Source organism: Sus scrofa, chromosome X, assembly GCF_054392235.1.
Source record: "Sus scrofa isolate SSC_HxYL_T2T_F1_AM1 chromosome X, Sscrofa_HxYL_maternal_Yorkshire_Landrace_v2.0, whole genome shotgun sequence".
In the NCBI taxonomy this organism is placed as follows: Eukaryota; Metazoa; Chordata; class Mammalia; order Artiodactyla; family Suidae; genus Sus; species Sus scrofa.
The window spans coordinates 108,981,318-108,995,659 of NC_139401.1; the positions used below are offsets into that span (position 1 = coordinate 108,981,318).

A 14,342-nucleotide genomic window follows, 5' to 3' on the forward strand; every position below is an offset into this window, starting at 1 on the left:
GGAGGTAAAAATAAGTAGGAGTAGGTAATGTACTGGGGGGGGGGGGTGTACCATCAAGGGAGGAAAGCTTTCTGAGAGTACATTTTGCTGACCTCACAGTATTGCCTGGGGCCAACCTGGCCTGACAGGACTGCATATTTAGGTTCCAGTCAAATTTGACAACTTATCTTAGCTGCCAAAATCATGTTAAAAGAAAATTTTAAATTTTCAAATTAGTAAAACAATGAGTGGACATTGGGAATGTGGGTTTGGAGCCATCCATAAATGCCCAACTTCTGAATTATCACTCACCAAATGGATGTTTCTATTGCCACATGATCTGTTTTTCCTGATTCTATTAAATGTCCTTTATTCCCACAGATAACATTATCTCTCTTGCCAATTCATTTGGTCATTCAACAAAAATGTATTGAGCAAACTACTCTGGGCAAGGCATGGTGCTAGATGTCATAAGGGAATACAGAACTAATACAAAATTCCATTTGCAGTTGATTTTACAGTTTTTCAAAGCATTTTCACATACAATCTTATTTTATCCTCATAACCATACTGTGAGAAAGGTCAAGTGCCATCCCCATTTTACATATGAGAAACAGACTCAGAGAAGCGGTTAAAATGACTTGCCAAAATCACAAAGCATAGACTTAACCAAACCCAGCTTTTCTCTAATTTCAATAGTGTACTTCCCATAGTTTACAATTTAGTAAGGAGACATGCCACAAAATTGTTTCAACTAATAGACAAGTTAGGAAAAAATGTTCAGAGCCCCACTCACCAGGAGAAAAAAAAATGAGGAATAAAAAAACAACTCCTTTATTGAGATGAGCCAAATCACAGGCCCAAAAGTAGACCAAGCTTGGATTTCATTCAGGCCATCATCAAGCACACAGGACACAGCAGCAAGCAATGCACATTCAAGGAGACAGTGGCAATTTGGTTATAGGAAATTAGTCCATTCCCCGGCTGGACCCTCAGCCAGGGGTTAATCTTCACCGGAGGTTGAAACCAGCTGCTTCTTCTAGCCAAATCCAAGCAGACACTGAACACACCTCGCCTGAGGACCCGTTATGATCCAGTCACTGAGTGTACAAAGACAACCCTTGCCCTCAAACAGTTCTCAATTGGCCTAGTGGGCGAGGCATACAGTTACAGAACAGAGCAGATAAAGGCTGGTGTAGGGACCCAGAGGAGAGACACCTGCACAGCCTAGGAAGGTAGAGGTGTGGTGGGGTGGAGAAAGGGTGGGGATGGGGAGTTAAGAATAGCTTCCAGAGAAAGTAATTAAATTTAAATCCAGAGGATAAGTGAGAATTAGCCAAGCAAGGTGAGCGGGAGGGAGCAGGGAACACAAAGAAGGAAAATAGGGAGCACATTTAAATCCTGAAAGGGATAGAGAAGTTCCCGTAGTGGCGCAGTGGAAGCGAATCCAACTAGGAACCACGAGGTAGCAGGTTCAATCCCTGGCCTTGCTCAGCGGGTTAAGGATCTGGCATTGCTGAGAGTTGTGGTGTAGGTCAAAGATGCCGCTCTGACCCCATGTTGCTGTCTGTGGTTGTGGCGTAGGCTGGCAGCTGCAGCTCCCATTCGACCCCTAGCCTGGGAACCTCCATATGCTGTGGGTGCAGCCCTAAAAAAAAAAAATATAAAAAAATAAAAAAATAAATCCTGAAGGGGATAGAGAATAAGGCATAGTCAGGAAAATGTAAGGAGACTAGTTCTCAGGGAATAGTTTCAGCCCTAACCAGAACCCCTGGAGTGCTTAGGAGGGAAATGAAGGCAGCATCCCAGTCTCAAATCTGGTATAGCGATTCCTAGGCCTCTTAGCACTAGGCCTTACTTCTATATCCTACTGGCTGTTGGAGCTGTGGCTACTGACAATAATTTTTGCTTTTACAAAAATTATTGGTTCAGGAACTGGACTTGCAAGTTGGGCTCATCCGTAGATATAGGAGTTCAGAATCACAAAAGGGCAGAAGGAGGGAGTGATGAGGCATGGGAAATAAGATAATGAGATAATACAGATGCACGTTTGACCACAATACTGGACAATGCTACATGACTTCAGATGAACTAGAGCAGGGTTTGGGAAATGACAGCCAGTGGACCAAACCCAGCCAACTGCCTGTCTTTATAAAGAAGGTTTTATTGGAACACTGCCATACTCATTCATCTACATATTTTCTGTGGCTGCTTTTGTGCTAAAGCAACAGAGTACAGTAGTTGAAACAGACTATAAGGTCCACAGAGCCCAAAATATTTCCTATCTAGTTCTTTACAGAAAAAAAAAATTTGCTGACCCTTGCCCTTGAATATACTAAGTGCTAAAAAGAGATATGTGGAGAATGTTTAGTGGTGGCACAAAGGAGGAAGTGACTCAAAATATGTGAAGTATTTTCTTTTTTCTTTCTTTTTTTTTTCTTTTTAGGGCCGCACCCGAGGCGTAAGGAAGTTCCCAGGCTGGGGGTTGAATCGGAGCTACAGCTGCTGGCCTACGCCACAGCCTCAGCAATGCCAGACCCATGCTGCATCTGTGACCTACACCACAGCTCATGGCAACCCGGAACCTTAACCTACTAGTGAGGCCAGGGATCCAACCTGCAACCTCATGGATTTGTTTATCACTGAGCTACGAAGGGAACTCCCTATTTGCTGTTCCTAGTCTGCATCACCTTTGACATAGACTTCAAAGAATGGCAAGAGAATATTCTTCGATAGAATGGCTAGATAAATTGTGGTACTTTCACAAAAGAAAATACTCCACGGCATTGAAAATTAAATGGCAGCTTCATGCATAAATCACAGAAATAATGTTACATGAAAAAAGCAAATCACAGAAGAATACGTACAATTGGATTTTTTTTTTTTTTTTTTTGCTTTTTAGGGCCGCACCCGCGGCTTATGGAAGTTTCCAGGCTAGGAGTTGAATCAGAGCTGCAGCTGCCAGCCTACACCATAGCCACAGCAATGCCAGATCCAAGCCTTGTCTGCGACCAGGGATTGATCCTGCTTCCTCATGGACACTAGTCGGATTCATTTGCACTGCACCACAATGGGAACTCCCAATTTGATAATTTTTGTAAAGCTCAAAAATAAGGAAACCTTATGGATATGTAATATGAAAACTTAAAATATAAAAGGGAATAAACACAAAATCCATGATAGGGGATTGCTCTAGAAGCAAGAGGTGACAATTTAGGTAGATGCAAAAGGGATTGGTAATGTTCTAGTTCTTAAGCTGATCGTGGGTTTTTGGATGTTTGTTTTATTATTATGCTCCATAAATTACATGTCACATATATTCTTTTGTATGTATTAAAATTATATAATAAAAAGATTTTAAAAGTATAAAGATAGCAAGTGGTGACCTGTTGAATGCTGGAGCATAGCAGTTTGGAGAATGAATAGTTGGCAAAGAAGGCAAATGACAATGAGGACTGATTTTTTGGAACATTTAAGCATTTCTCATGGACACCCTGAAATTACTCAGGAGCTGGGGGGGTATCGGCCCTCCCACCTGGTAGAGCAGACTTCCCATGGTCCACAGATGAGGGCTCAGAATTGTTATTTGTATATGAGTTACACAAATCTGAACTTGCTTTGTAGTTCAGGATGGCGAGATCTGGAAATCTATGCGTTTCCTGAAAAAGGGAACAGTGTATGCAAAGACATGGAAGTACGATGAAAATCATGGCCCATTTAAACAAATGCAAGCATGACCATGCTGTGTGACTGACAGTGCAATAGGCCTGTAGGGAGGATGGTAGGAGATAAAGACAGATCGGCAGGGTTCAGATAGTGGCGAACTTTGTATGCCATGCTCCAGAGTTTGGATTCGATCCAGTAGGTCATGGGCAACCCACTGAACAGCTTCAAGCAGGGAAGGGAGTAAGTAATATGATCTGTTGTACATTTAGAGATGTCAGGTCTGAATAAACTTTGACTCCAAAATAAGGTGATACCTTCCCCTGATCCCCAAAGGTAACCTCAGTTAGTGTTTGTTAATTAAAGATCTTTTTCTAAATATTTAGCAAGATAGAGTTTTTGCTTTTTCTAAAAGAAGTTCATACTGTGCAAATTGTCCTGTGACTTTATTTATTTTGCTTAAATATTATATCATGGACATCTTTCCATGTCACTATTCATAGACTTATCTCACCATTTTTAAGAGCAGCATAGTATATTGCACATTTAGCCTTCTGTATGGGCCAGTTCTGCATCAGTGGATACATAAGAGGGACTGCACTCTGCCATTTTACATAAGGGACAAGAATACCTGGGGATTTTGGTGTTTGCTGGAAGAGGGTGGTTCTGGAACTAATTCCCTGTGCATACCCAAGGACTACTGTATATGGATGTCCATATTCCTGGCACTTTTAAAAAAAGTATAATAAACACACTTTTATTGTTTCTTTTTCCCCTTTCCTTACTTTTGCTGGACGGACTGAATTTCCTATCTGCATTGTTTTCAACTATTAGTGGCTGGGAAGTTCTATAAACTATTTACATTCTATTAATGGTTATCTTTCAGTTTTGTTTACTTACACAAATGACACACAAACACATTTTGGAAAAAAAAATACAAAACCAAAATAAAAGAATATAGGATTAAAAAGTGGAAGTGTCCCTTCATTGTTAAGATTGGTGCATAGGGGAGTTCCCGTCATGGCTCAGTGGAAACGAATCTGACTAGTATCCACGAGGATGCAGGTTCAATCTCTGGCCTTGCTCAGTTGGTTAATGATCTGGTGTTGCCATGAGCTGTGGTGTAGGTTGGAGATGAGGCTCAGATCTGGCATTGATGTAGCTGTGGTGTAGGTCATTGGCTACAGCTCTGATTTGACCCCTAGCCTGGGAACCTCCATATGCTGTGGTTCGGTCCTAAAAAGACCAAAAAAAAAAAAAAAAAAAAAAAAAAAGATTAGTGCATAGCATTCCTCACCATTTATATATATATATATATATATATTTGTATCTTTGCAAATAGGAAGCTTCAGTGTTTTTTTAAAATGTTATCATTTCTGTATATATAGCTCTACAATTTGCTTTTTTTTTTCTTTTTAGGGCCATATCTGTGGCATATGGAAGTTCCCACTCTAGGGGTCAAATCAGAGCTGCGGCTGTCAGCCTATGCCATAGCAACAGCAATGCCAGATCCAAGTTGCATGTATGAACTACACCTCAGGTTTCAGTAATGCTGGATCATTAACCCACTGAGCAGGGCTGGGGATTGAACCCACATTCTCATGGATACTAGTTGGGTTCGTAACCTGCTGAGCAACAATGGGAACTCTTACAATTTGCTTTTTAAATCCAATATATGAGATCTTTTGATGATAGTACATAGAGCTCTGCCTAATTCTTTTTAAGGGCTGCATACTATTTCATAATAAAGACATACCACATTTTTATTTAACCATTCCCCTATTTTGGGACATTTGGTTACTCCCAATTTTTTCTACTACAAACTTGCAGCAGTGAACATCCTGTAACATAGATCTCTGTACATGTGTTAAAGTATTTGTGAGGATATATTAGAAATAGAATTGGGTCAAGGGGAAGCTATATTTAAATTTCGATAGATCGCCATATTACCCTTAAGAAATATTGTGCATACACACCCAACTTCAGAATGACCACTGGTTGCCCACACCATTAGCAACACTAAATATTATCAAACTATATAAACTTTTGGACAAAATATTATATGAGTTCATGCTCACTGCAAAACAACCATAATAAAGCAAATGCAGAAGGGCCCACTTGACCACCATCTCCTGATCGCTGTCTGGAAACTGATTTCCACCTTGCTTTGATTTTTTATTAGTAGTTTTATTATGTTTGACCTTAGGAATAATTTAATAATTTACTCCTAGATGTATTTTCCTAGATATGTTCTTTTTTTTATTTTTTTTATTTTTATTTTTGGTCTTTTTAGGGCTGCACCCGAGGCATATGGAGTTTCCCAGGCTAGGCATTAAAATGGAGCTACAGCTGCAGGCCTATGCCACAGCCACAGCAACTCCGGATCTGAGTCGTGTCTGTGACCTACACCACAGCTCATGGCAACCTGGATCCTTAACCCATTGAGCGAGGCCAGGGATCGAACCCACATCCTCATGTATACTAGTTAGGTTAGTTTCCACTGTGCTATGACAGGAACTCCCCTAGATATATTCAATGATCATTTGGACTTTAAGTTTTACTAGTTCATTTACTCACCAGTGCCTTCTTCGACAGCTCCATCATCACTCCCATCCCCTGATCCAGATGACTGTGACATCGTCTATCTTTGGGGGCTATGTTAGAAAACAGAGAATTCACTTTCACAGCTGCCCTCTCCCATATCTGTCTGGTGTTATGGAGTCACTGGCTCTGGTTTCCCAACCAATTTTATCCTATTTGTTTCATAAATCTTCAAGAAAATTCTCACAATGTCGGCATGCTAATCACACCCTTCTCTGTTATCCCTTGTAGTTATAGGTCTATTATATTTCTTTTTCTCCTTTTACTTAAAGGTATTGGGGCGGGGGCAAAAACACATTTGCTCAGACTAACATCTTAAACTGTAAGTCTGATGCAGCCCTTCAAATCCTATTGTAAATGATGATGGCTTAAGCCCTCGCTGGCTCGAATGCCAAGGACTAGACTCCAACTGTCCTAAGGCTATTTTGGAGGGTTCTCCAAAGAACCATCTCACTTGTGATCTCAGCCTGTTTCTAATTATCTTCTATTTTGGCCTCTTAAGCAGGCTACGGAGCTACGGTTGTTGGGGGTCCTCCTGTGGTCACCACTTTGCCGGGCACAGTTTTCACCACAGATCAATTCACTCTCACATACTTTCTCCTCAATTCTCCATATCGCAGGTGAATAAAGGCTATAATTTATAATATACCTCTTCTGAACGTTTGGGAATAATGAAAGGAAGTACAACATAAAGAATAATTTAAAAATTGTCTTAAGATGTGGCATCACTTAGTGTCTCTTGGCCGGAAAGCAGGTCCACGTTCAGGAAATTCAGTAAATTCTTAATGGAAACCCTCCCTGCATTTCAGAATCTCAGTGGGGCTGCTAAGCTCACCGTCACAGAAAAATCAACAGGATTGGTTGTTTACTGTTGGTCTATCTAGTTTGATCTCGAACCTGAGGACTCGGAAGACAACTGATCGGTAAACACGCTAGTGACTAGCGACCAACCGTCAAGCTAAGCCCCGCCCATCGAGGTTGGATTTCCTGTGAAATTAACGGATTTCAAGGATGATTGACAGCGCATCTGATCAATCCCTTTAGGAGAAACCCCATTCACCTAACCGGCCAAGTTGGCGCCAAAAGTGAAAGCTAACCATCAGAGCAATCTGCTGTCGATATATTTCCTAAAGTCTGGGTTATTCTCTCTTTAATAATACCACCTATGGGACATTGGTGGGTCAGCCAAGGTTGTTCTGTTTCAAGACTGGCACAGTACCTGCGCTAACACCACTGAGTGGTAGCGAAAGTTCTGGCCTTCCTTGGGGAGGGTTCCTCCGACACCATCCCAGTGTGGAGGGCGGAGGGGTGCCAGGCTCCTCACGTGGTCTCCACTGAGGGGAGCGGGCTGAAGAAGTGGGATGGCAGCCTCGAAATAGCCTGCCAACGGTGGCACAGGTGACGGGCAGGGTGCGGTTTTTCTGTGGCCTTGGGCTAGAGTACATCAGTTATTTAAAATTTTCTGTCTTGCTAGGTTGCTCCTTTCCCGACCCTTCGTCTAGAGAGAGCAGAATTTGAGGAGCCCTTATTTGTCTGTACCAGTTGGCGTTTCACACATATCTTTTTCCACTATTGTGTGTGGGATACTTCTTTTTCCTGTTTCTATTTCCAGTATTGCCAGAAAAAAAGAAAAGTTAGTGGAATATAATAATAACTGTTAATTGTAAAAATCTCCCTGGTGGGTATATTGGTGTTCACTGTGAAATTCCTTAAACTTTTCTGTATGTTTAAAAAGTTTTATAATTAAAAAAAAGTTGTATAATAAATTCTGGAAAATAAAAGGGAACTACTTTGTAATACTTCAAAAAGTGGAAAAATGAAAGCTCTTGGAGTCTGTACATTCATTTTACATCCAGCTTGTATTATTAGTTAGGAGTCTTATTTCCAAGTGATGGAAACCCAGCTCAAATAAGCTTAAGAGGAAATAGAGTTTATTGGTTTCTATAACTGGTCAGGGCAGTGCAGATCTCAGACACACCTGGATCCCGAGACTCAAATAGTACCTAGGTTCTCACTCATCTCTTCATCTGTCTTTTCAGGCTCTTTCTTCTGGGTATTACCTCATTCTCTAAGACTCTTCCACATGGTAGAGAGACGCTACCATCTACTCTGGGGTTGTGCACTTACAGTTCAAGACCCAAAGAAAAGAGAAAGCTACTTCTTTACCTCTGATCTGAAATATTCCAAGGAAAGTCTTATATCTCTGGCCTGGGTCATAGGTCTACTACCCCTTGGAGCTGCCACAGTGTCCAGTGATATTGTGATTAGCCCATCCTAGGTTAGGTGCCCAGCTATGTGTGTGGAGGTGGAATGGGGCAAGGTGCTGACATTGCTGGTCCCGCCTGGGCTATATTGAAAGAACAGTGAAGGGGGAGCAGGTCTCCAAAGGAAGAAGATTGCTATTACCAGAAGCAGGGAGGAAGGAATGCTGGGCAAACCAAAGCAGCATATGTCCTCTACACAGACTCCTCAGGTTTTTGTTTATTTGTTTGTTTTAGGGCTTCCCCTGTGGCATATGGAAGTTCCCAGCCTAATGCAGGTCAAATCAGAGCTGCAGCTGCTGGCCACAGCCACAGCAATGCCAGATCTGAGCCACATCTGCAACTTACACCACAGCTCTCAGCAATGCCAGATCCTTAACCTGCTGAGGGAGGCCAGGGATTGAACCCACATCCTCATGGATACTAGTGAGTTTCGTTAATGCTGACCCACAACAGGAACTCTGAGGGCCTAGTCTTTAAATTCAGAGCTCTCTGATTGTTGGAGACAGGATCTCTTGGCTGCTCTGCAGTGCTGGCTCTGCGAGGGCTCAGGGAGGTCAGAGGCTTGTCTCTTGGGACAGTGGGTAGTGGGGAGCAAAGGCTGCTGTCATAGGAGGCCTAATTGAGCAGTCTCTCTGAGCTTTAACCTGACCTTTCAGCCCTGTGCATGGAATTGGAAGAAGCCCAGAGGGTAGAGACCTTGTCTCTGGGTGTAAGGGGCACTGGCAGAGGCTATTGTTCACCTATATATGGTTCTGCAGGATATGCTCTGCACAATGGTGTACACTGAGGCGGTATGTGTATTGGATGGGGAGGATGAAATTTAGCCCACACTCTGCTAGTCTACAAGCCTTGTGCCCTAATGCAGGGATGCTGCTGTCAGTAGAGAAAGGCAAACATTTTTATAATTGGCCTACCCAAATGAGTGCCCTCTTCTAATCAACTTACCCAAAGAAGGAACTTTTTGTGCACAGTTTTTCTGTTCTGAGGGTCATGGCTGCCAATTGTCACCTTGGCTTTCTCAGAAGCACTAAAATATAGATACTAGATTTCTCAATCCTAATGGATATTTATTAGAAGTCCTGTGTAATCAGAAGTTACACCGAAGAGGCCCTTTCTCTTGACCTCTCTGAGTGAGCCCTGGTCACTGTCCTTGCCTCAGTCAAACTGACATTAGAAAATGACTTGGGTCAGATTAGATCAAGATGGCAGCCCAAGCACTTATAACTTTGTCCCCATCCTTCCCTCCTCAAATCTCTTAGAAGATCAGAATAGCAAAAGGACGAAGAGTAAAACTGAAGGAAAGTGTATCATCAGTGGTTTAGAAATTGTGAAGACTCCCTTGAGGACAGAAATCAGATATGGGAGTTCCCGTCGTGGCGCAGTGGTTAACGAATCCGACTAGGAACCATGAGGTTGCAGGTTCGGTCCCTGCCCTTGCTCAGTGGGTTGGCGATCCGGTGTTGCCGTGAGCTGTGGTGTAGGTTGCAGACGCGGCTCGGATCCCGCGTTGCTGTGGCTCTGGCGTAGGTCGGTGGCTACAGCTCCGATTGGACCCCTAGCCTGGGAACCTCCATATGCCGCAGGAGCGGCCCAAGAAATAGCAACAACAACAACAACAACAACAACAAAAAAAGAAATCAGATATGGTCATACTGATAAGAGAGAAGGAGGAGCCTAGTCAAAACCTGCAAGAGAAAATTACTGGATTAAATCCAGAGAAAATCAAATCTCAGAATGAATAAATGCAAAGAGCAGGAAAGGCTCTCTGGTCAAAAGAATTGCATTCAGAAAAAAAGGATCAGTTGGGCCCCCTTGTGATCAGTCCTACCTCTCCTTCCCCCAATCCATTCCAAAGTTAAAACTTAAAAATTTCACGCTAAAAAAAGTAAGCTATTTGTTTCCAAAAGTTTTCTAGTGTCGGTGTAGGGTCCTAGAAAAAAACAGAGCAGACCTTGGTGTAATCTGAACTTCCACAAAATATATGGAAAAATGAAGATCGAGAAGGAGGTTTGGACAACAGAGAAATACACTGAAGTTCTCCACTGCCAGAGTAAAATTGTTTTGGCAATTTGCAGGGAGTGGGGAGAATAGCCTTTCTGTCTCCTTCATACACACCTACCTTAAATGGCAGCCTGACAGATCAACACACATAACCCACTTACACAAAGTCCTTCGGCTCAGGAAACAGGCCAGTCAGAGGCACAAAACTACAGAGGGAATCCATGCAAGCTATCTTTGCTAACTGATTTGCTTCTTATTCACTAATATGCATACACAACAAAGGATTACCAGAAATAGTTGGAGAAAACATACAACATAAAAAAGAAAAACCGGGGTTCCCAACGTGGTTCAGTGATTAACGCATCTAACATCCATGAGGACACAGGTTCGATCCCTGGCCTTGCTTAGTGGGTTAAGGATCTGGCATTGCCATGAACTGTGGTATATATAGGTTGCAGATGCGGCTTGGATCCTGTGTTGCTGTGTCTGTGGTGTAGGCTGGCAGCTACAGCTCTGATTCAACACCTAGCCTGGGAATCTCCATATGCAGCAGGTGAAGGCCTAAAAAAGCAAAAAAAGGGAAAAAAAAAGAAAAAAAGAAAACCCAAAATGAACACAGTTGCCCTCCCTGCCCTCCATCCAAGGGTTCCACATCCACAGATTCAACCAACCTAGATTGAAAATATTCCAAAATAAAAATTCTGGGAAGTTCCCAAAAGCAAAACATGAGTTTGCAGAGCTGGCAACTATTTACATAGTATTTACATTGTATTTACAACTATTTACATAGTATCAGCAGGTATTAGGTGTTATAAGTGATCTAGAGATGATTTAAAGTATATGGGAGCTGGAGTTCCTGTTGTGGTGCAGTGGAAACGAATCCCACTAGTAACCATAATGATGTGGGTTCAATCCCTGGCCTTGCTCAGTGGGTTGAGGATCCACTGTTGCTGGGGAACTGTGGTATAGGTCGAAGTCATGGCTTGGATCTGGTGTTGCTGTGGCTGTGGCCAGCAGCTGTAGCTCTGATTTGACCCCTAGCCTGGGAACTTCCATATGCTGCAGGTGCGGCCCTAAAAAAAAAAAAAAAAGTGTATAGATGTTTTTATAATTATGAATGGAATCTAACATTTAAAAATGTAAATCACTATTTTGCACACTTGTAATATGGTACATCAACTATACTTCAATTAAAAAAAAGCTATTTGGACCAGGGAGCTCCCTTTTGGAGCAGCAAGTTAAGTCACTGCTGTGGCTTGGGTCACTGCTCTTGCTTAGGTTTAATCCCTAGCCTGGGAACTTATGCATGCTGCAGGTGCAGCCAAATATTAAAGAATAAGGACCAGCTCTTTTCCAGTTATTACTCTGCCAGGCACCATGAGAAGCAGTCTCCTGAGACACCCTGTATGAGGCGGCACGGGAAGTCCTGCATGGGAACCAGCACAAGCGAGGGAAGTTTTTTGAGACAGTGGAGCCTCAAATCCGCCTGAAGAACTATGACCCTGAGAAGGACAACCACTTCTCAGGCACTGTTAGGTTTAGGTCTACTCCCTGCCCCAAGTTTTTCATGCGTGATCTGGAGCCCAGCAGTATTGTGATGAGGCCAAGGCTGTGTATATCCCACACGTGGACATCGAGGCACCAAAGAAACTCGACAAGAATAAAAAATTGATCAAAAAGCTGGCCAAGAAGTATAATGCCTTTTTGGTCTCTCATCAAGCAGATCCCACAAATCCTGGGCCCAGGCCTCAATAAGGCTGGCAAGTTCCCTTCCTTCCTTGCAGACCCACAATGAGAATATGGTGGCCAAATTGATGAAGTGAAGTCCACCATCAAGTTCCAGATAAAGAAGGTACTGTGTCTGGCAGTGGCTGTTGGCTACATGAAGATGACAGATGATTAGCTTGTGTACAACATCCACTTAGTTGTCAACTTCTTGGTGTCATTGTTCAAGAAAAATTGGCAATACATCTGGGCTTTGTACATTAAGAGCACCATGGGCAAGTCCTAGCGCCTCTACTGAGGCACAGCATAAAAAACTACCTGCCACCATGAAAAAAAAAAAAAAGTAAAAGTATATGGATCAAAAAGGACCTACTATACAGCACAGAGAACTATGGTCAATATTTCATAATATTTCAAAAGGACCTACTATACAGCACAGAGAACTGTGGTCAATATTTCATAACATATTCATAATATATATATGAATTACTATTCTGTACACCTGAAACTAACACAACACTATAAATCAATTATATTTCAATAAAATTTTAAAAAGCAAGATAAAAAGATAAGGGGGGGAAGTATATAGGAGTTCATTTGTTTTGTTTTTTGTTTATTTGAGTTTTTTTTTTCTGGTCACACCCATGGCATATGGAAATTCCCAGGCCAGGGAATAGCTGTGTAAGCATTTAACTTAATTTAATTAATTAATTATTTTAAACAAGACCTGCAATGTTTATTTCAGGTTCTCTCTTGTTTGTTCTGTTGTTATTTTTTGCTGCACTTGCAGCTTGTGGAAGTTTCTCGCCCAGAAATCAATCCTGCACCACACAACAGTGACCAGACCCACAGTGGTGAAAATGCAAGAGCCTTAATTTGATAGGCCATCGAGAACTCCCCCTGTGTAAGCATTTTATTTTATTTTATTTTTATTACTTTTTGTCTTTTTAGGGCCACACCCATGGCATATGGCAGTTCCCAGGCAAGGGGTCGAATCGGAGCTGTTGGTGTCAGCCTACACCACAGCCACAGCAACTTGGGATCCGAGCCACGTCTGCAACCTGCACCACAGCTCACAGCAATGCCAGATCCTTACCCACTGAGCAAGGCCAGGGATCGAACCTGCATCCTCATGGATACTGTTTGGGTTGTTAACCCACTGAGCCACAATGGGAACTCTGTATGCACAAATTATAGTATAGACAGCATGTATGTCTAAAACATAAAAGTCCTTTATAACTATTTCATGAATACATTCCATTTTTTGAAGAGGTTTATTTTGAGGTATTTCTTCTTTTATGACATACTGTTTGTTGCAGCAGTGATTTATTTGAAGATGAGTTCTGTCAGGAGTAAACCCTTAATTGTAACCTTGGAGAAACAGAACCCACTTTATAATGATCTCATTTACAACATAAAACCAGAGACACACTGCAGTGAAAAGTGGGCTCCTGCCCATGTATCTGTGTAGATGGGTTATGAATAAAGGTATTCAAGCGCACATGCAGAACTAAATACCTCCCTCATTCATACTAATGACATAACTGGGAATTTGTCATAATTCAGATTTGGTTTCTCTGATTATTAGAGTGTATGAAAGTGGATTAAAATATGTATGCACATGTAGCAATTAGCTAATTCCATGCATGTGGGATTTGTCATAATTTAGAGTATGTATAATTCTTAGAGCATGAAAAGTTAGCTATTATTTCTAGCACTGCAAATACTCAGCATAATACTTTTTATTTACTTTTCATCTTTAAAAATTTTTATTGACTTGTAATTGACTTAACAATGTTGTGTTAATTTTTAGTAAATCTAAAATTAGTAGGTTTCTCAAAAAGTTCAATAAATTAGGAAGTCCATCTAGATGTTATTAATTTGGGGGTCCATCAAGTTAACTTTTATTTACTAGTGTAATACATAGCTATTACTAAAGTGTTATTATGTATAGATTGAATATAAAATATCTATTTTCACTTACCTCAAACCCCTTAATAATACCTTGTTTATGGCTGTTATAATGTAGCTACTGTTACATGGTAGGCTCCCAGGGTGATGTGAGAGTTGCCAGGAGAGGAAAGCTCTCCTTTCTGGTAAGAAGCCCAA

At 41.7% G+C, this 14,342-nt stretch overlaps 1 protein-coding gene and 1 pseudogene across 2 annotated transcripts in view; one reads left to right on the plus strand and one right to left on the minus strand.

Moving 5' to 3' along the window:
* Positions 1-14,342, minus strand: part of CUL4B (cullin 4B) — a 61,705-nt gene that overhangs the window by 45,052 nt on the left and 2,311 nt on the right. For both annotated transcript variants that reach the window (XM_085008284.1, XM_085008283.1), the window contains exon 2: positions 6,220-6,296. In XM_085008284.1, coding sequence (XP_084864410.1) covers positions 6,220-6,280 — 61 coding nt within the window. In that variant the 5' untranslated portion in view covers positions 6,281-6,296. The remainder of the gene's footprint in view (positions 1-6,219; positions 6,297-14,342) is intronic.
* LOC100511974 (large ribosomal subunit protein uL1 pseudogene) lies at positions 10,497-12,531 on the plus strand (annotated as a pseudogene).